Raw genomic sequence first — 23,912 nt, forward strand, 5'->3', positions numbered from 1 at the left:
TTAAGTGCAAAATATTATTTGTATCTTTAATATGTGACTTAAGTGCTGTTGCATAGGGTTGAAGAAAAAAATCAATAAAATGTGAAAGATGTGAAGTGAGGGACCCAATGCCAGCTATAATTGGACGCCCAGGTGGTGCATTAAGTGTCTTATGGATCTTAGGGAGGTGGTAGTAGGTGGGTATCACAGAATGACTCAATATCAGGTAACTTCTCTCTTCCCTCGTTATTACTCCTTCTTCAAGGGCTTTATCCAATAAATAAATAAGTTGTTTTTGAAAAATACCAGTGGGATCCGCCTGTAGTATCGAATATTGACATCTATCATCCAGCTGCCGCATGGCTTCGGATATGTAATCCCCAACATCTTGAATGACGATCCCTCCACCCTTATCAGCCGGTTTGATAATGATGGAGGGATCGCCAGATAGACTCTTCAAGGCCCTTCTCTCCCTCACCCTCAGATTGTCTCTATATTTAAATTTCTTTTTTTGTTTATTACACATATTCTTGAAATCATTTAATGTTTTTTTATAAAAAATGTCAATAGGTGCACTCCTGACATGTGTAGGAAAGAATTGTGATTTGTTCTTAAACAATCTTTTTCTATGTACATTATTGATGTCGTAGATTCTTTCATATTGAATATCGCTCGTTCTCAATCCCTCTCCATCTATCGTGTCATTCATGTTCTCATTCAACAATTGATTAAGGGCCTCTAAAGCCTCCCCATCCCTGTCATCCAAAATGATATTCCTGCTATCTTCTAATATACCCCTAGATCGCAGTTGCTTTGTGGCAAAATATTTTTTCCTACATAGTGTTCTAATATATCTGTTTAAATCCACAAATAATTCAAAGAAATTTGGATCCCGTGATGGTGCAAATTTGAGGCCCCTATACAATAAACTGATCTCATCATTTGACAATTTTTTGGATGACAGATTAAAAATGCCTCTACTATGGATAGGTTTTACTATAGAAATCGTGTTTTTCTTTTTGTTCCTCCTACTACCTCCTCTCTTTCCTCTGAATAATCTATTCTTCCTCTTTTTGGTGATTCTAACGATAGAATTTGAAACCTGTTTTGTTGTTGCAAGTTGGGAGGACATATGGTCCTCAGCTCTTCCCCTAAAAAAGACTGAGAGCCATCTTTACTCTTGAGTGGGATAGTTTTGGGATAATTCGGCTCTCTCTGAGCATGATGAATTCTAGAGCTAGCATCTCTAGATTTTAGTGAGATGTCATCCTGAGATACATGAGAGATATTTTGGTTTCCCCTGGAGATGTAGGATGGACTAATAGATCTCCTACGTGTAGAAGGTGGACGCCTATCACAGTCATCATATTCTCGTGGTCGTCTATTAAATTTAGTCATGCCCTGAGAGAAGCCGGGGCCATATCGCTGATGATCATTTTTCCAGTTGGACCTTTCAGATATGTTATAATCCTCCTTAGGTGTATAAATACGTTTATTAGGTATATAGTTACCTTTATGTCCACCCCTCCGCCCTGACAAACTCCGGTTTCTTCTATCATGTGTATGAGTATGAAAGTGGAATTCCCCTTGGTACTTGTTCTTAAGTGGATATCTACCCCTTTGATGACTTTGCTTGTTATATGTTCTTTCTTCCTCTCTCTCATAGTCACTTTTATCCCTTTGGTATTTCTTGTTTTTATTTTCAATGATTTCTCTTTCATATCTCTCTATTTTGGAGTTGAGGTGGCAATCCTTTTCTTTATATTCTGGATAGTCTATATAAGGTAAAAGTGTGTTCCTTATGTCCTCAATCTCCTTAATAATATTGTCAATCTTATTTTTCCTATATCCCAATAATAGCTCCATCAATGAGTAAGAGCAATTATCCAAAAGTTGAATCCACTTATCTTTTAGTTCTATATCATCTATAATTGAAAGGGCCTTAAAGATTCTAAGTCCTCTGGGTATCTTTTTTGATGCAATGTATTTTTTTAAAAGTACCATGTCCCACCAATGTCGGGTTTCTGCCTTCAATAGGGCCTCTAGTCTAAAGAATAAACGATTAAGTTCATCATCTTTATTTGTTTTGTCATGGGTACCCATATGTAAATCATCATAATTTCTCAATTCTTCTTCATATTTTTCTCTTCTACTGGTACGCTCATTATAACAAGATAGATGAGCCATATCTAGCAATAAATGTTATTACAAGTAATATTGGGTCTCAAGTGGACCCAAAACCGGCAAGCAGAAATTATCAGTAAGAAAGTAATGAAAAAATATATACCTATAACATAAGTTACATTCGACTGATAATCAAATTCAATCCAATCATTGATTGGTACTAATGTTAAAGCAGCCGAGAAAAAAACACAGATCAATTGAAACAAGAAGAAAGAAATAATTCTGGCGCTAAAACAATAATCAATATAATAAAGACTGCTGCAGATATCAAACTCTGTGTGGGTTTGAAGAGAAGATCAAAAAGAACAAAAAAAGGAAAAATTCTGCGCTGTCTATAATTTGTACTGGTGTTAATATTGTATGTAAACTAAAACACAGATGATACTAAAAACATAAAATACCATATATTTAATACATATTAAGAAAAAACACACAACAATGACAATAATATCATGAATCAAAAAAACCATTAGTAGGAAAATAATTGCCAGTGACCAAGGTAAAGCATCTTTGCAATCTTTCCCAGTTAAATTGAAGTAGTAGCTGCTGGCATCCGTATAAAAGTCTCTATTTGTGTCTATTATCAATGTTTCCACTTGGAAACTATCAGTTCACTTGTAACATATAAGAGATCACCGTTGTAATTGTTTCCAGCGGACACAGCTGATATAAATCAGTATATCCTGCAGCAATTGGGGTAGATCACATTTGCATTGTAAAACATTTATAATATTCCGACTTTTATATTGGCTCTGCTGGGCTATTGATAAGAATTGAGAAATTATGATGATTTACATATGGGTACCCATGACAAAACAAATAAAGATGATGAACTTAATCGTTTATTCTTTAGACTGGAGGCCCTATTGAAGGCAGAAACCTGACATTGGTGGGACATGGTACTTTTAAAAAAATACATTGCATCAAAAAAGATACCCAGAGGACTTAGAATCTTTAAGGCCCTTTCAATTATAGATGATATAGAACTAAAAGATAAGTGGATTCAACTTTTGGATAATTGCTCTTACTCATTGATGGAGCTATTATTGGGATATAGGAAAAATAAGATTGACAATATTATTATTATTAAGGAGATTGAGGACATAAGGAACACACTTTTACCTTATATAGACTATCCAGAATATAAAGAAAAGGATTGCCACCTCAACTCCAAAATAGAGAGATATGAAAGAGAAATCATTGAAAATAAAAACAAGAAATACCAAAGGGATAAAAGTGACTATGAGAGAGAGGAAGAAAGAACATATAACAAGCAAAGTCATCAAAGGGGTAGATATCCACTTAAGAACAAGTACCAAGGGGAATTCCACTTTCATACTCATACACATGATAGAAGAAACCGGAGTTTGTCAGGGCGGAGGGGTGGACATAAAGGTAACTATATACCTAATAAACGTATTTATACACCTAAGGAGGATTATAACATATCTGAAAGGTCCAACTGGAAAAATGATCATCAGCGATATGGCCCCGGCTTCTCTCAGGGCATGACTAAATTTAATAGACGACCACGAGAATATGATGACTGTGATAGGCGTCCACCTTCTACATGTAGGAGATCTATTAGTCCATCCTACATCTCCAGGGGAAACCAAAATATCTCTCATGTATCTCAGGATGACATCTCACTAAAATCTAGAGATGCTAGCTCTAGAATTCATCATGCTCAGAGAGAGCCGAATTATCCCAAAACTATCCCACTCAAGAGTAAAGATGGCTCTCAGTCTTTTTTAGGGGAAGAGCTGAGGACCATATGTCCTCCCAACTTGCAACAACAAAACAGGTTTCAAATTCTATCATTAGAATCACCAAAAAGAGGAAGAATAGATTATTCAGAGGAAAGAGAGGAGGCAGTAGGAGGAACAAAAAGAAAAACACGATTTCTATAGTAAAACCTATCCATAGTAGAGGCATTTTTAATCTGTCATCCAAAAAATTGTCAAATGATGAGATCGGTTTATTGAATAGGGGCCTCAAATTTGCACCATCACGGGATCCAAATTTCTTTGAATTATTTGTGGATTTAAACAGATATATTAGAACACTATGTAGGAAAAAATATTTTGCCACAAAGCAACTGCGATCTAGGGGTATTTTAGAAGATAGCGGGAATATCATTTTGGATGAAAGGGATGGGGAGGCTTTAGAGGCCCTTAATCAATTGTTGAATGAGAACATGAATGACACGATAGATGGAGAGGGATTGAGAACGAGCGATATTCAATATGAAAGAATCTACGACATCAATAATGTACATAGAAAAAGATTGTTTAAGAACAAATCACAATTCTTTCCTACACATGTCAGGAGTGCACCTATTGACATTTTTTATAAAAAAACATTAAATGATTTCAAGAATATGTGTAATAAACAAAAAAAGAAATCTAAATATAGAGACAATCTGAGGGTGAGGGAGAGAAGGGCCTTGAAGAGTCTATCTGGCGATCCCTCCATCATTATCAAACCGGCTGATAAGGGTGGAGGGATCGTCATTCAAGATGTTGGGGATTACATATCCGAAGCCATGCGGCAGCTGGATGATAGATGTCAATATTCGATACTACAGGCGGATCCCACTGGTATTTTTCAAAAACAACTTATTTATTTATTGGATAAAGCCCTTGAAGAAGGAGTAATAACGAGGGAAGAGAGAAGTTACCTGATATTGAGTCATCCTGTGATACCCACCTACTACCACCTCCCTAAGATCCATAAGACACTTAATGCACCACCTGGGCGTCCAATTATAGCTGGTATTGGGTCCCTCACTTCACATCTTTCACATTTTATTGATTTTTTTCTTCAACCCTATGCAACAGCACTTAAGTCACATATTAAAGATACAAATAATTTTTTGCACTTAATTAAAGATATTGGTTGGAAGGAGACCTATTTATTTGTCACGTGTGATGCACAAGCTCTTTACTCAAGCATTCCCCATGATCGGGGGATTAGAGTGGTGGAAAATACATTAAAAGGGGATGCTGGAGTCACTGAATGTCAGAGAAGGTTCATCTTGGACTCAATTAGATTTATCCTTACACATAATTATTTTACTTTTGATCAATTATTTTATTTACAGGTAGTTGGGACAGCGATGGGCACAAGGTTCGCGCCGAGCTTCGCCAACCTATACATGGGGGCATTTGAGGAGGTGCATGTCTGGGGTGGTGAGCTTGGCGCGAACCTTGTGCTCTGTGTACGATTTATAGATGATTTATTTTTTATTTGGGATGGAGATTCACATTCACTGTCACGGTTTATAACACAGTTAAACACTAATGATTTTAATTTGAAATTCACTAGCACTTATAACTCTTCCTGTATTTCATTCCTGGATATCTCTCTCTATGTAGAAAATGATATGATTCTTACTAAGACCTTCAGAAAAGAAGTGGACACATATAATTATCTACATTTTAACAGTCTACATCATAAACCCTGGATATATAATATCCCCTTTGGCCAACTCAGGAGGATACGTCGAAATTGCTCTAATGATGCAATTTTTGAGAGTCAAGCCAAAGAGATCATTGAAGCATTTAAGGAAAGAGACTATCCGGATACCTTGCTTAATAATGCTCTTGAAAAAACTAGGTTACTTAATAAACAGGATCTTATGGAAATCAAACCAAGAAATACAAAGAGTTTAGATCACCCAAAATTCATTTCAAAATATAACAATTGTTCACATAAAATTAAAGGGATTGTTAAGTCCAATTTTCAGATTTTATTATCTGATAATGTATTAAAAGACAATAATCCAGTGGATCCATCGGTCGTTTTCAAAAAAGCCGACAACCTGAGAGATATATTGGCACCCAGTTTTTTTAAACAACGGAATCATACTACTGATATAGCCAATAAGAAGAGCAGTTGGCTAACAAATAAACCTAAGGGTAGTTTCAAATGTGGGCGCCCTACATGTATTACCTGTGAATATATGGTCAATAGGTGTATGGAGATAACTTCTAACTATTCAAATGAAAAATTCACTATAAACAGTTTTATAAATTGTAATACAGCATACGTGGTATATATGTTGGAATGCACTTGTGGGACCCAGTATATTGGGAGAACCATTAGACCCCTTAGGTGTAGATTTCTTGAGCATAGGAGACTAATAATGAAAAGTAATACCTCACATAAGCCCTCATTCAGAGCCACTCGCTAGCGGCAGTACGCTCGTTCCGAGCGATGTTCGCACATCTGCGCATGCGTACGGTTTTTAGTACGCATGCGCGAACCAGTCAGTGCGGCCGAAAATCGTTGGTACGCAATATAGCGAGGGCCTGCTATTTTGAGTGACAGAATGAGGCGTATGTGGGTGGTAACAGGGGAAGGTGCTTGAAAACGGGGAGTGGAGATCCGAACGCAGGCGTGCTTAAAGGTCAAAACGGTCGTTTTAAGGGAGTGCATAATTAATACAGCAGCGTCATTGACCACGTCACTTGGTTTTTTTTAACTCAGAACTGCTCGCAAAATAGCGGTTGAAAACACCAACCACAAGAATAGCGAGCAGTTCATACGCTGTACGATGTACTCGATTAATCTAATAAATAGCGGACATGACGTATGGTGCGTGCGGCCAGGGGGCGTTTTTATCAAATAAACGAGCGTATGTTTTGCTCGCTCGTTCAGACTTAGAGGTGGGAACAGACTGCAATTTGCGAACGGATCATTTGAATAGCCACCCCTTGTTTTTGAACGAACGACCACAAATAGCGAACGGCTCTGAATCAGGCCCATAGTGTCCCAAGACATTTTACATGCATTCATAGGTCTAACCCCAAGGACATCAAGATTGTAGGCATTGAACATATTCCACAGACAGCTAGGGGAGGGGACAGGTATTCTAAATTATGCCTACGTGAGAACTTTTGGATACATAAAATGGGATCCCCCAATGGCCTCAATGAAAAGATTGAAATTGACTTATAAAATTGTACATTATTGCTTGTCAGGATGATTATATATGGGTAGGGGTGGGATTCGACGTCGGGGACCCCCGGTCCAGAGGGATCTGAGGTCTACTTCCACTTCTATGCATTGTAATATATTTGATAAATTTGTATATATTTATCGGTCTGATATAGATTTTTAGCTCCTGTGTATTTGTACTGATTGTGCACATGTATGTGTACATATGTGTATATGTGCATAGATATGTACACATCCTTTGTTTAGTATCCCCTTCTGTTTAATTTGGTTCCTCTTTCTATCTCTGTACGACGCTGTATACTCAATATAGCCCTGACATGGGCAGATCTTGAATCTGTTTATGATGGCTATGGGGACTAATTAATGATTTGACTGTGTTCCTAATGGTTATCATTTTTTTCTATGGTGATAGGGTTAAATGAGGTTAAGATTCTGTAATCATATATATCATCCTCTTATTTTGGTATTACAACTGGCGAGCAGATCTGTTAATTATTATGATCTTCTATGATCACTAATATATGTATTATTATTTTATTTATATATATTTTTTGTACTGGAATTATTTGCTATATATATTTATTTATATATATAAGCATTCATATATATACTTTTTATTAATTTTTTGTTATATTATATTATTTGTGGTATTTTATGAGCAGGCAATGTGTTAATCAGATGGCACGTTTATGTACAAAGTGAATACTTAATTAAACACTGATTCATCTTGATTTACCTTATATAAAGAACACCTGTGGCATCAGGTATATCTAGATCTGGAGTGTTCCACATCATTACCTTTGAAAAAGTCACATGATCTGTGACGAAACGCATTAGGCGGGACCTACTCATGATCCGACATACCATTGCCAGCTAACAATATTCCGACACCTGTGAATCTCTATCCGGGAGCCGGTTAGCGTACCAGCAGGATTCAGCTGGCTTGCACGTATTGCGGGATCGACATACAGAGATACGCCGCAGCTTTGTTACCCACGGCTCCAGCAGTTTTCACCCTGGATTCCCTGGCCACTGGGCACTGAGGACGGCACTGTAAATAGGGGGCCCCCACACCGCTTGATCTACTGGTCCGTGAGTACTCAGAGCAGTGCTCTAACTATGTAGTACTGACGCTTGGAATGAATATCTTTCAATATAATAATAGTTAGCGGTTATACATGTGCCTCTAATACAACAAGAAAATTCCCCTAAAAAAATGTTGGGGTTACCTTGGACTTGCTTGACTTTTATCCAATATTAATAACACAGCAGAGCCAATATAAAAGTCGGAATATTATAAATGTTTTACAATGCAAATGTGATCTACCCCAATTGCTGCAGGATATACTGATTTATATCAGCTGTGTCCGCTGGAAACAATTACAACGGTGATCTCTTATATGTTACAAGTGAACTGATAGTTTCCAAGTGGAAACATTGATAATAGACACAAATAGAGACTTTTATACGGATGCCAGCAGCTACTACTTCAATTTAACTGGGAAAGATTGCAAAGATGCTTTACCTTGGTCACTGGCAATTATTTTCCTACTAATGGTTTTTTTGATTCATGATATTATTGTCATTGTTGTGTGCTTTTTATATTAAGACTTTGTATAGATTATTTTATCGGTAACAATTTGCCCCAACCCCATGGCAAATTACTCCCATCAGGGGCAGATTGTTACGATTACTTTTGTTCAGAAAAACATATTTTTAATAATAATTATTGGATGTAACTAATGCTGCCCATCCATTACACGATGCGGGAGACGACGGCACGATTACGACGCCGTCGTATCCCGCGGGGTGAACTGCATACAATGAACATTCAGATGTTCAGTGTATGCAGATCAATCATCGAGCGCTGATTGATGTTAAAGACGACCAGCGGGCGCACACATCGCTGGTCGTTTTTAACCCTTTATTGCCCGATTTGCGTGCGATTACCAAGCGAAGGAGCGATAACGACCGTCGTTATCGCTCCATCGCTAGGTATAATCGCCTAGTGGATGGGCAGCATTACACCCAATATAATAGGAATACTGATTTGTGTGTAAATATTTCTGTTTGGATGTGATTAAAGATTTTTGAGATATATGAATTTCTGTTTTTCTGTAACAACTAGCCCGGCCTTCCCCTACCGAAGAATGGACTGCAGGGGAAGGAAATAATGCACTTTAAGCACAATTAAGCACTTTCAGCAGGCTGTAGCAAGCCTTAATAAATCACAGATACAGTGTGCTGGTGAATAGATGTTAAGGATTGGCAATTATTGGCACGTTGATACTAAGCTGAAATAAGGAAAGCATAATGTTGGGGTTTAACACTGGCTCTAAAGGACCGTACACAGTACACACTAGACGATATCTGAGCGATATCGTCTAGTGTGTCCCCGGCAGGCTGTGCTCAATGTCGTTCTTGACATTGAGCACACCCGCTGAACGATATCATTAACGCCGGGCTCTCTCCCCCATTCCATAACATGCAGCAACCTGACGACATCGTCAGGTTGGCCTGCATGTTAACCCGATGAACGATAATGACGAACAACCCGCGGGAACGTGCGTCATCGTTATCGTTCATCTTTTTTGTGTTAAAAATAGACGATAAAGTGGACGACTGAACAATAACGATATCGTTATCGTTCAGTCATCCACTTTAATCGCCCAGTGTGTACGCACCTTAACAATTTACATCTCACTAAACCACAGAGGGTTCATTGTAGCTAACTCCAAATAAAAATAAGAGCTAAACCTAATGTAATGTGCACCCTGACAAACAGTAGAAAATACATTGTTGTATCACTGACTTCCATCTCAATATTGTTTGTGTTTGCAGGAAAGTGGTGGATCTTCCAAAAAGGAAATTTGGGATTCCAATTGACCGGATTGGCATGAACCGCCTTGCTAATACTAGAGGCTAACAGATTTACATAGTGAGTTACACATGTTTTCTCTTCATTTATTACCTACAATGTTTTCTAGCTGTTTATAAGCAGAAGTGAAACCTACCCAGTCTGTGCTAGTTTTTCAGAAAAGTCCAGGAAATAAAGTTGTTATGTAGCCGAAGTTCCTATTTCAGTGCCCAGGGGCTCTATTTACTACAATCCGCATTTGTAATGCAGATTGTAGTGTGATATTACCGAATGAGTTCACATTGCGAATAAAGCTCTGTCCCTGCGAATCCCCTCCGCATGCTTATCACGGTATTTTTCGCAAAAAATACAGTGACAAGTGCCGACGCATGCGCCGTCTGACAGTCGTCGAGCCCAGCCCCCCGGTGCTAAGCCCTGCCCCCTGTGATTGCGGACCCCCCTGGGACCCCCCCTCCTACACCCCGTACCCCCCTCCCTTAATTACACTTACCTGCAGTCATTGGTGCTCCGGTGATGTCTCCATAGTTCCGGTCAGCTGACATCCCATACTGCACTGGGACTCGGTCAGGTGACGACCGGGCACCAGTGCAGGCTGGGAGACCAGCTGACCAGAGGGAGGACATCATGGGAGCCCCGATCTCCAGTCCCTGGACTTTTTTTTACTATTTTTTTTCTTTATTTTAGCAGAGATTAGCGTGTGGTCTGTTTAGACCACACAGCTGATCACTGGGGCTGGCTCCGGGCTCTGCTCTGCATGTTAGAGCAGAGTAGGAGTCCGGTAACCGGGGGAGACCCTGGATAACGACACCTCCAGGTGGCGTTATTATCACAGGGCTTTCCCCGATATTTTTTCACAATTTATTTTTAGTAAGTTTGGCCAGATCACATATCCCATTACAATTATGGGAAATGCGATCTGCTTACTAAAAATAAGTGATAATTAGGGCTTGGAGTAGAATTTTATGAATTCTACTCCAATTGCCCTGTAATAACTACAGGTGATACTAAAATAATGTGAAAAGGGTGTGAAAACACCCTTTTTCACTTTATTTTAGTAAAAATAATGTTAATAAATAGAGCCCCAAGTCTTCATACAGGGATTTTAATGGCTACAGCTTGAGCACAACAGAGCAAGGAAATATATAACACTGCCTCCCATAATTGCTCATTAAAGTGGACTGGACCAATCATCTTAATATAAATTTATTAAGACACAGAACAGTGAGCAGTTGTCAGCACATATCCTATTTTACATTATGCAGTAGGTAGTACCTATCCTTGTGTATCAATGCCTATTTTCCTATAGATTGTAAGCTTGTGAGCAGGGCCCTCTTACTTCTATGTCTATCCATTACTCAGTCTTTACTTATTACTGTTTGTTCCCAATTGTAAAGCGCAATGGAATATACTGCGCTATATAAGTAACTGTTATTAATGATAATATTAAAATTAAAAAAACACAATACAGCTGAAATAATTACTTATAGTAGCAATTATACCCACTGCTTCACCATGGAACTATACTGTGTTCTTTTCATTTATCTAAATGTAGCCCCCTCTGCACTACATGATTCACATGAAGCCTGTCAATATCACTGGGAACCTTTTGGGCTCTATTTAATAACATTATTTTTACTAAAATAAACTGAAAAAGGGTATTCTCAAAGCGTTTTCACATTATTTTAGTTTCACCTAAATTTACTGAAGGGCAATTGGAGTAGAACTCATAAGATTCTACTACAAGCCCTAATTATCACATATTTTAGTAAGCAGATCGCATTTCCCATAATCGTAATGGGAAATGCGATCTGCCTGAGATTTACTAAAAATAAAATGTGAAAAAATACCAGGGGAAGCCCTGTAATAATAACGCTACCTGGAGATGGTGTTATCCAGGCTTTCCCCCGGTTACCGGACCCGGAACCGGCCTCAGTGATCAGCTGTGTGGTCTAAACAGACCACAAGCTGATCACTGCTAAAAAAATAAAATAATAATAATAATAATAATAATAAAATTTACCTGAGTCCAGGGTCGGGATCGGTGCTCCGGTGATGTCCTCCGGGGCTCCGGTCAGCTGATCTCCCATCCTGCACTGTGACCCTGGTTAGCTGCTGCATAGAATAGCTGACAAGGGCACAGTGCTGGATGGGAGACCAGCTGACGGGAGCACCGATCACCGGAGGTAAGTGAAATTAAGGGGGGGAGGGTCGCGGGGGCTCGCGCAGGGGGCGGGTGTAGCGGCGGCCGGTCAGCGCATGTGCAGTACCTTGTGATTTCATTTTTGTCGAACAATATAGTGATAAGGCTGCTGAGAGGATTCGCAGGGACAGAGCTTTTTCACAAGCTCTGTCCCTGCAAGGAATTTTTATTAACTCCGTGATATTGCCTGAATTCGTAATGCAATTCAGTCGTAAGTATCACACTACAATCTGCATTCTAAATGTGGATTGTGGTAAATAGAGCCCTTTGGGTTTTTACTATGACCTTCTTATTATTGCATAGATGTACAGTATGGAAAATAGTATTTCTCAGTAGACTTGCCTGCACATCTACATAACAGAATCAATACCAATATCATAGTTCTGGCTGATTGCGGTGAAAGATATTGGTTTTAACAGAAAAGACTGTGTAAGTAATTCACAAACCGCTACCCCCATTATATCGTCATGGATCTTTTCTGTGTGAGTTGCATTTGATATAATGTACCTTTTTCTCTTAACATCCAGTGAAGCATGTACAGCAAATATGGAATTTGGTCCACACTGTACATACAGGTGCAAGCAATACCATGCTGCTTGACTACATTATTATGCTGGGTACACACTGGATGATATATTGGCCGTTCATTTGAAAGGCTGATGTATTGTGGTCGTGTTGTCCAGTGTGTACCAGCAATATGTCTGTGAACGATATCGTTCACAGATATATTTTGTCGGCTGTGCAGCACAACTGATGGCCGATATATCTGCAGATATATCAGCACATCGTGCTGTGTGTATGGGCGGTCAGGCAACCACCTGTATACTTGCTGCAGAGGCTGCCGGTGACTGACATTACAACTGGGTGTGCACATGTAAATGTCCACCCAGTTGTGAGGTCAGGCAGGGTGCCAACAGGGTGAAACTGCCAAGACTGCAGTCCCAGGCCCGGACCGAGAGGGGGCCCGTCTCTGCAGCTGCAAAGGAAGATATCTGTATAGAAATGTCCTCAACAAAATGGCCGCCGCCATTGAGGAGACAAAACAACTGACAATATGGACAAACAAATACATGGGAACACAAGGAAGCATCTCATTTAACATTAGTCATAGAGAAGGTAACATTATGTCTGCAGGATTGCCAGACCTAGTAGCACACTGGGAAACTCTGGCTGACAGCAGTGAGACTGGGGTAGTGTCTAAATCCTCTTCACGGAGAGGACCCTGACATCATCAGCCAGTGTCCAGCGTCATTCCCTACCATCCAAGTGGGCATAGAGGAGGAATATAACCATGTAGCGAGCGCAGCGAGCCACCGAGCCCGAAGCGTGGCAAGTGCAGTGAGCCCGAGAGGGGACGATTTTTTTTTTTTAAAAGTGGGGACAACTTATTTGTTTAGCTGGCCTTCATGGGCATGAACTGCACTTCTTCCCTCACTCACTTCACTTCCAGGTCCCTAGCAAGAAGGAGAAATACAGCCAACCATGAGACTGGGCTAAGGTATATATATTTATGAGGGGGATGTGGCTGTATATGTGTGTATGAGAGGGAAGTGGATGGGGCAGGCTGGTGTATATGTGTGAGATAAAGATTGCTGGGGCAGAGCTGGCTATATGTGTGTGAGAGGGAGGTAGGTGGGGTATATGTGTGTGTATGAGTGAGGTGGAGCAGCCATGAAGGTATTTATGTATCATACTGAGGTGGTTGAAGCCGGGCTAGGGTATCTATTCTATATGTGTGAGAGGGAGGTGGCAGGGGCAGGAGCATATTTGTGTGAGAGGTAGGTGGCTGGGGAATATTTATCGTAGAGGGAGATGGCTGGGGCAGGGCTGTGTGCGTGTGTGTGGTGGAGCTGCCATGAGGGTATTTATGTATCATACTGAGGTAGCTGAGGAAGGGCTAGGGTCTCATATAATTTATATGATAGATTGATATGTTATAATAACACCCACCCCCACTGCACAAACTTTGACAATTTTTTTTTAAATATGGTTTACGCACCATGTGATGCCCCACCCCCATTGTGGCTCCACCCACATTATCCACATCTTCACCTTCGGGGGGGGGGGGCTGCCTATTTAGTCTGTCCTGGGCCCCACAATTTCTGATAGCAGCCCTGACGTCAGGCACGACACATCGGGCTGACGATTGGCAAGTGTGTATGCACTTATCAAACATCAGATAGGATGGCAGATTGTGTAGAACATACAGTATTATCCATTATGCAGAGTGACAGATTTGCAGAAGGAAATTGGGTTAATTTACAGCATTATGAAAGCTTTAGAATGGATGAAGGTACATTTTGTCCCATTGTGTATACTGCTAGCATATTCTTACAGCACATTTTATAATTATAAAATAAGATGAGAATGAGAAGACATAATTCCTTGACCTGTGGAACATTGTCTGCCTGTTTTTATTTTCCTGCAGGTTGCTCCCTGGATGATATATGATACATCTCAGATGCCACCAAAACTCTGCTAATACCTTTCAGAGCTCCATCTCCTGATCTATGTTACAATGATTAATGAATTGACCATCTATAAATCAATTTCACATCCACTGTCGAAACAATAATAGATTCAATCCATCAGATCAGAACTTTTACAGCCAGGGTGTGCCAGCTGAAGTCACAGGATGTGTGAGCTGCCTGGTGATCATAATGCTGTAGGATTTGTGTTACATTATGATCAAATATCAACATTTGTGATTCAACAAAGTGTATCCCACATCCAATCTTATTTCTTATGCCATTTTTAATAGTGTATGTTATAGAGTGTTGATGTACTCCATGCCCCTCTACATACAGCACCAATCACTTTTTCAAACATCCATTCTAGCAGTCATGTATAATTAAAGACACATACGGCTTCTAGATGCAGAAACACTGTTTTCATGTTGTGTATCAATGACTCTTTACACAGCTCATTTTGATGTGTAGTAACCTAGAGACATGTAAAGCAATTTAAGCACACGGTAGCGAGCATTTTTGTCTCCTAATATGAATAGTGGGTTATGGTCCTCTTGTTCAGGACTATTTTTGCCTCTATTTTCATACGTAAGCCACAATTCAGATTTGCATTTGCCTTCCTTTATATTAAGTCTTAATAAATAGGACTTCTTATAGCGCAGATGCATACTTGCCTACCCTCCCGATTTGGTCGGGAGCCTCCCGAAAATCGGGTGCCGCTCCCGACCTTCTGGAAAGGCAGGCAAACCTCCCGGCCCCCGGCGATGTGCCGGCACACCCCCCCCCCGCACTTTTAAGTACAAACACCGGCAGCAGGGGGGTCGGTGACACGATTCGCGCTGAATCGCGTCATCGCGGCTCCGCCCCCGGCTGCACAATGCCATTAATCACGGCATTGTGAAGAGGGGGCGGAGCCACGATGACGCGATTGTGCTGTCACGCCCCCATGCTCCACCCGCAATGCCGCGTCATGTGCTGGGACCCGCCCCCTTTGGCCGCACCACGCCCCCAGCCCTGTAAGCCCAACAGCTCCCTCCCGGAAGGAGGGAGCGAAATGTCGGCAAGCATGCGCAGATGTGTTTCCCTAGCCGCTGTGATCATGGAATAATCAAACATGTCCTTCCATAGCAGCTGGAGAGCCACAGGATCCATTACACTGTTCTGGAGAAAGGCCAGCTGCCATAGGACTTTTAAATATTTACAAGTTTACTATATTAAAATGCCCATTCCTAATACTGATAGTTGTGTGTACAAGTGGCAGAATAATTATACGTATGCCAATCCATATAAAGTACTTACATAATCATATAGTTCATGCTTATTGTCCCATTTAAAAGCACCAACAAAACAAAATTGCTGTCCGTACAAAAGGAAAAAACATTATTCAACATTTTAAAGAGTAACTATCACACACATGCAAACCCACATTAAAGAGATATTCGGGAACTTAGAATGTAAGCTCACTGGGGTAGTGACTGTTGTAAATGATTATATATTCTCTGTACAACACTGCATCATTTGATTGGTACTATATAAATACATGATGATAGTAATAATATGAATAGCAATAATAATATCTGAATAGACAACATATATTGTGTTAAGGTTATATAATGACTCCTAAATCCACATATTTTACTTGTCTGAAGTTAAACATCTTGTGTGCAGGTATAAATACATATTCATGAGTATTAATGAGAGTATGAACGTCCTTTGTACTGACAAGAACTTGTGCACATGCTCCTGAGACCTCACTGACATGATGACATTGTAGGAAGTCAGACTGCTTTTAGCTCATTTGGGGGGAGATGTATCAAACAGTGGATCGAGATAAAGTACCAACCAATCAGCTTCTGTCATTTTTCAAGCACAGCCTGTAAAATTATAGTTAAAATCTATTTGATTGGTACTTTATCTCCTTCCAAAGCTTGATACATCTCACCCTGGCTTAAAAAAAATGACATTAGTATAGACTCTCAGGTCACCCAACAGCAACAGCTAATGTAAAGGGGATGGAACCTCTCAGTCACATTACAATATTTCTTGAGATTGGTCAGGGACTCAGCAGCAGCTAGGCAGATCTTAGGTACAAAAAGGTACTATTATAAATGGTGCGCAAAACCTGCTGCCTCCGGTATAACACAAAAAATGGAAACACACTATATTCCAATATACAATTGTAACAAGAAGATTATTGTGTTGCCAGGTGGCGCTGGATATACAAAAAAATGTAGAGCAAAAAAGAAAAGACAATCAATATTTTTCAAGAGATGAAAAGGTCCTTGCACAAATCACTTTCTGTGGATAGTCCTTAGGGTCTCCAGGGATTAGTCCAGTTGGCACATATAAATGAAAAAATACAAAAACGGGAGAGACCATCTTAATGGTCTAATATAATGTTCCAAATAATAATTATGTATCAAACGTAAGGGCAGATGGCATAATTCCGTCAATTAATCGAATTCAATCAGTGCGTACCTCAACTCACATCAGAACATATAATGGAAATCCCAAAAAGGTTTCTTTATTCTTCCCGCCCACTCAGTGATTCCAAATAAGTCTCCTATAATCACACGTCATTGGTAAAGGCAGTAGAATAATGCATACCCTACTTACGTATTACAGACGTAATGTTCTGCGTATAAGGATTTCATCTGCTGCTGCTGCCACCGGGGAGAGGGGGCACAGTAGAAGCAGAGAGACACCGGGGAGACTGCTGCAGGGGAGGGCAGGATACACCATATGGGACTAAATCCCAAGAATCTTTCGGGGGACCATTGAAAGAAACCCTTATACGCAGAACATTACGTCTGTAATACGTAAGTAGGGTATGCATTATTCTACTGCCTTTACCAATGACGTGTGATTATAGGAGACTTATTTGGAATCACTGAGTGGGCGGGAAGAATAAAGAAACCTTTTTGGGGATTTCCATTATATGTTCTGATGTGAGTTGGGGTACGTACTGATTGAATTTGATTAATTGACGGAATTATGCCATCTGCCCTTACGTATGATACATAATTATTATTTGCAACATTATATTAGACCATTAAGACGGTCTCTCCCGTTTTTGTATTTTTTCCTTTATATGTGCCAACTGGACTAATCCCTGGCGACCCTAAGGACTATCCACAGAAAGTGATTTGTGCGAGGACCTTTTCATCTCTTGAAAAAGATTGAGTATCTTTTCTTTTTTGCTCTACATTTTTTGTATATCCAGCGCCACCTGGCCAAACAATAATCTTCTTGTTACAGGTAGGCAGATCTTGCCAGAGAGGGCATTCCAGTAAAATGTAAATATCAATACTGATGTGTGGCTTGGCCAGTGGCAATGAAAATTACAATTGCAATCTAAGGGCCAGATTCAGTAAGAATTACTAATGCAACTGCGTACGCAGATCGAGCGATTGTTAGTCATTGCGTATAAGCTGCACTGCATGTGCGCTGTGATCGCACTGCGATTATGGCCGCACAGAGGAAGCCATCGCATAGTGAGTGACAGGCTGTGAGCGTTTGGGGGTGATGATGGAAGAGTGATGCCTGTCCGTTTGAACACCTTTGCATGGGCGTGCATAAATTAGCCACTGCGAGTACTCACTGCGTGCAACGAGACTTGCAGTTTCTGCAGCAAGTCAGACCTGCTGTAAATGTACATGGCTGGTCGATGTGCATTGATGGTACTGATGTTCATACAGGTAAGCGACATCATACGCATGTGAGAAGGCAGCAAGGGGCGTCTTTATGTCGGCTCTGCTTTGGCAGGCATTAGCATATTTTCGCTGCTGCATTCTGTTTGAAATCGCACATGTGATCGCATTAGCGATCCTTACTGAATCAGGCCCTAAGTCTGTGTCCTTTTTAAATAATGCCTAAGTTATGTTAGCAGGAGATACTTGGCAAAGAGACAGGGTCACAGTTTTATTACTAATCATTTATAACTGTACATAGCAATTGGGCTTCTACTCAGGCTGCACTATTAATGATGAATTTTCCAAACTATGTGACCAGTATTCTTTAAAATGCAGTTTAGGCTCTAAAAACATAATAATATTATACTTTGGTTCACTCAGGGTGGAGTTGTATTAAAAGATAAAATTGCTAATACATTTACTTAACATTATGTGTTATAGATTTGCAATGGAAAATTTGACAAGTTTAATTTAGTAACATTTGACAATATAAATAGATATAATTGCCTCAAATTATGTACATATGTGTCTTATTATAACAATAATACTTTATGCATGACATTGTTCTAAATATAACAGTAGAAGGCAGATCCCAGGGTGGCTAGACTTTGCATGTTGTGTGGCTGGACCACATCGACATATTACATTGATCTTTGTTTGATCTATAGGGTCACTTACTTTAATCAGCAGAAGAGTTTGAACTGTCTTTTTGCAGATTGTGGTTGTCCAACATTTTCTTGTTTGTTTTGTTTTTTTCTTTTGCTGAGATGTTTAATCCATGAAATTACTGAAACTTGTCTGAACTTTTTATGCTTGGAAATATGGCACTGTAACTCATGGAATACTACACTCTGTGAGTATTTTAAACCTTCAGTAATGATATAATAACAAGCTTCTAGGAAACCTTGAATCATTCTGCAAGTTCCTTTTTTGCTAAATCTTCCATGTTGCTTAAACTGGCCATACACATTATCCAGACCACTTGCCTGGCCACCGTGGTCTGAGCCCAATACAAGTCCATTTTTGCCACTTGCAGATCCAACAGCTCAATAGTTAGGAAAAACATCCGGATCCCAATGGGGCCCATTAGTATGGTTGATGATAACTAAAGAGAGAGCAGTAACTAGCTTACTATATCTACAGCTGACGTGTTAATCATCACCTTTAGTGGTTGGTGGAACCCCCCCAATAGGGCCACATGTAATTCAAATAAGGAAAAAAGTATTATTGCGCTTCTAGTCTACCAATGCAATACAATTCAAACACAAAGATACTTAGTGCTAGCTTGACCTAGTTAGCAAGCCCCCAACTTTGACCTATACTATGACTGTGTAATTAGGTTTTTCTGCAACTAATGAGAGTTAGCTAATCTACAAACTATAAGGGAGAGGCTAAAGCTGGCTACACACTATACAAGGAAAGCAGTCGGGAAGCCGGCGGACTGCTGGCTTCCCGACTGCTTAATCCCGGCAAGGTACAAATGACATGCGTCAAAATCTTGACGCCTGTCATTAGACCTACGCCGGGAGCCCGACACCCGGCTTACCGATCGAAGGTAAGCCGGGCACTGGGCACGGACAGCTGCGGGGGGGAGGGTTAGGTTAGGGGATCCCGGGTGGGACTTAGGGTTAGGCACCCCCCAGGAGGTTAGGGTTAGGCTAGGGGAAAAGGGGGTTAGGGTTGGGCACCCCCGGGGGGGAGGTTAGGGATAGGCTAGGGGAAGGGCGGGTTAGGGTTAGGCACCCCCGGGGAGACTTAGGGTTAGGATGTGGGGAAGGGGGGGTTAGGTTTAGGCACTTAGATGGGGGATAGGGTTTGGCAGTGGGGGGGAGGTTAGGGTTAGGCACCCTAAAGGAGGGTTAGGGGGTAGAATTAGGTTAGTTTATACTTATCTTAAGGACTATCGGGATTTCCTCCTCTGTCGCGCTGCCGCTGTCGGGATTAGAACCATGCGGCCAGCGGTAAATCATACTGATTCCCTATACAATATATTGTACGATATATCGTTCTAATGCAAATAGGAACAATATATTGTACATATCATACGATCCATAGTTCACGATGGTCATTCATTCATTGCATTGTCCCTTTAACTGTTCTGCATGGCAGATGGGGAGGTGATTTGACCAACGAGGTGCAGTTAAATGCAGAATGTAACAATACATCATGCCATTGAACATGGGATTGTACAGTGTGCACGGTGCTCGCGATGTATCGTTAGATTGCATTGCACCGTCGTTGGCTCGTGCCATCGTATTGTGTGTACCCAGCTTAAGTCATCTAGTGATATAGAAAAATGCAAAAAGAAAGGGGTGCACTTCTGCTAAAGTAATGCAATGCTCAAATTTAAAAGAATAAATCATATGATTAAAGTAAAATAATATCCAGCAAGTTTCGACACAAAGTATGATTTTGGAGATGTAGCCAATAGATTTAAAGCAGCATTTTTTTAAAGGCAAATTCCACCACTTGCTGAAACTCAAAGGCCCTTACATGTGGCCCATAGAGACTTTTGTAGCTTATTTGGTCTTCATCTGTCATATACTGTAGGTGGATACACTTGCCAGCTTTAGCCTGTACTATGCCAGGCAGCTCCTACACATATTATCACTTCTTCCCTTTACTCAAATGGAGAGTAGAATTATCTATGTTTTCTTCTGATATATGTAACATTTTAAAACATATTTAATTACTTATTCCCCATCAGGAACAAAACATAGTTATTTTTGGTACTAATCTTTTTTGACACTCATTCTTGCAGAATGTTAGATGACAGATATGTTATTAATGTTTAACCACTACATTTTGCTGTATGTAACAGATATGTAGATTTGTATTTACACAAATACTGTAGAATGCTGTATTCTTTTGTCCTATTATATCAATATCTGCTTTTAAGAGGGTGTTGACACTGGCACATTGCTGGGCAATGGAGTTCAACCATGTAACATATGAGTAAGCACCCCCTACAGTGATATTTTGTAAACTTCACTGTACAGTCTTCCACTGAGAATATTAAAGCTGCACTACCACCTAATAGAAGGTGGTAGTGCTTGGCTTCAGGGTCTTTGAGACATACGGCTGGCCCGGGTGATACTGAGGGGGTGTGGCCAAATCCAGAAGGCATGACCTCACCTCCTCCCAAAAAATAAATAAATGAAAAATACTATACCATGCTGTGAAGGGGAGCATTTGTTCCTCTCAACAGCTTTCCAAGGCCCCCCTGCTGGTCCCCTCAAGCAAGTCCAGGGTAATTAGTACCTGCCCCCCTCTTGGCGCCCCTGCCTTTCCCCTGTCAGATTCCAGAAAATACGTTTTTACGTAGAAAACAGCAAATCATGTTAGTTCACCACTTTGTCCCGGGCTGTAAGATTAGCAGGAAAATCACTTACATGAAGCAGTTCCAGTTCCTGCTATTTTCCCCACCTTCAGATTACTTTAATTTACGGGCTTGTGTGCTTTCTTTTCATATATTTATATTATTGTGTACATTTTCTCTTTCTGTTTGCCTAGGAAATTATACAAACAATTGTATTCATTGCAAATAACAGATGAGCAGGGCATAGGCCAAGGCAATAAGAAACTAGTCTTAACATTAAGGCAATGTGTTAAGTTAATTTTGCAGTAGTGCATGGGAAAAAAATTAATTGAAATAATGGGAAGATGGAAAGGTACAGCATGTTTTGCTATTTAAATCACTTTTATGCTCAAAGTTTAGTGTAAAGCAATTTTCAGATTTACCTTTTACACCTTTATGTTTTGTACTGTCACCTCGTTTTAGAAAGCCTAGTTTTTTTATTCTTTTGCTTTTTCTGAGCAAATGTGTATTACAGATATCATTTACATTTTAATAACATCATAGCCACAGTAGTAATACCGGTTTGTCAGCAGTTACTTGCTGGCAGTATAATGAGGGAGCATTATTCTCTTTGTTTTCAATCTGTAATTTTTTTCAGACATGTACTATTACACCCCTTCTGTCTTTTATTACTGTTAAACTCAACAACATATTTTCGTTTGAAATAAAATGTAGTAAATGGAAATGGTTTTGTGTCTGTCCTTTTTCATATATTTCTTAAACAAGAAAATAATGGTCTGTTGTCTCTTCCTTCACACAATGAGACATATAAGTAGTTTGCAGCTAAACCACAAGGAGACCGCACAGGACCAATGTATAGGTCTGTTCTCATTAATCTTTATGTTTTCAGTAGAAATATAGAACATATGTGGCATTTATGCAAGGGTGAATTTCTCTTCTTAAATAATGACATCTAAAACCTAACTTACAATTTTGTAGGCATATGCAAGGTTTTCAGTTCTGCACATCTCTACTAAAAATACCCTCTTTTTTATGTATGTAATTTAAGGTATACAAAAATTCATGTACCATTAGTGTGTTCCACAGAAACTAGTCAATGATAATGGGTAATTCCATCCACAAATATCTGTAATAAAGCTCATAATTGCCCAATAAATGTTCTTGCTACAGGGGTATGGTATGTTAGGTTGACGACATGAGAATGTAGACATGGTCGAAATGTCGACATGCTTACCATGTCGACAGTGACCATGTCAGCATTCATCATGTCTACACGGATGAGATGTCATCATGATAGAGTGTTGTGACATGATAGAGTTAGTTCCTAGTAGAGATGTGCGCCGACCCTCGTGTTTTGGTTTTAGTTTTGGATCTGGATCTCCCCTGGTTTTGGATCTGGATTGGTTTTGCCAAAACCTCACCTCTGTGTTTTGTTCTCGTGTTTTGGTCTTAGTTTTGGATATGGATTTTTTCTTAAAAAATAAAAAAACAGCTAACATCATATAAAATGGGCCTTTTTTTGTTCCTACAGTATTAATAACCTCAATAACATTTATTTCCACTCATTTCCAGTCAATTTTTAAACCTCACAGCTCACAAGGGGTCCAGGAAGCGTGCTTTCCAAAAATAAATAAACAATTGACTTAAATAATCCTTTGCAAACCTTCTGTTCTGTAACGGAAATTCCCAACCTGTTCAGTGAGATAAAAAAAAACAGAGTTACTGTAGTTAGTGGCCTTCAAATTGCCATTGTTCCCACTGTCCACTTCTCTTAGATATGTGAATGAATGTAGAAGGCCAAAAATTGGGTAGACCACACATGGCTGATTGATCAACTATGGCAACTGGATTAGTGTTATAAGGAAGAGGAGGCTGCAAACTGGGTGTCATGTTATGAGTTGGCCATATGGGGTATGTTGCTGTTAAGGCATCATGCTGGTTATTATCAGAGGACACATTATAGTTGTTGTTATTTTGGGTTGCCATGTCCTGAAGGGTGTTTACCAACAGACAGAGACTACCTACCTATCAGCTCAGGCATAGACAGTTCCTGAGGAACAGAGCTCTGTTCTCTGGATGGAAGCCAAATAGGTGGGAGCCCCTTTTACAAGTACAACATCTGAAGCTCTTATCTCTCCACATCATCTATGATAGAAGAAAAAAAATGTCATTGGGGACATCTAGCTCCTCTTTCTGTACCCTGCTTACCCTTTTTGGACAGGAAGTCCAG

The 23,912-nt window shown here is 40.0% G+C and overlaps 1 protein-coding gene across 1 annotated transcript in view; it reads left to right on the forward strand.

Moving 5' to 3' along the window:
• OSTN (osteocrin) overlaps positions 1-15,480 on the forward strand; it is a 107,121-nt gene extending 91,641 nt beyond the window's left edge. Inside the window, exons 4-5 of the mRNA XM_088444727.1 lie at positions 9,967-10,063; positions 14,632-15,480. Of these exons, the coding sequence (XP_088300853.1) occupies positions 9,967-10,051 (85 nt within the window). The 3' untranslated portion in view covers positions 10,052-10,063; positions 14,632-15,480. The remainder of the gene's footprint in view (positions 1-9,966; positions 10,064-14,631) is intronic.
• Positions 15,481-23,912: the final 8,432 nt, after the last annotated feature.

The sequence above is a fragment of the Taudactylus pleione genome, unplaced genomic scaffold (genome assembly GCF_031769625.1).
Source record: "Taudactylus pleione unplaced genomic scaffold, aTauple2 ptg000372l, whole genome shotgun sequence".
Taxonomy (NCBI): Eukaryota; Metazoa; Chordata; class Amphibia; order Anura; family Myobatrachidae; genus Taudactylus; species Taudactylus pleione.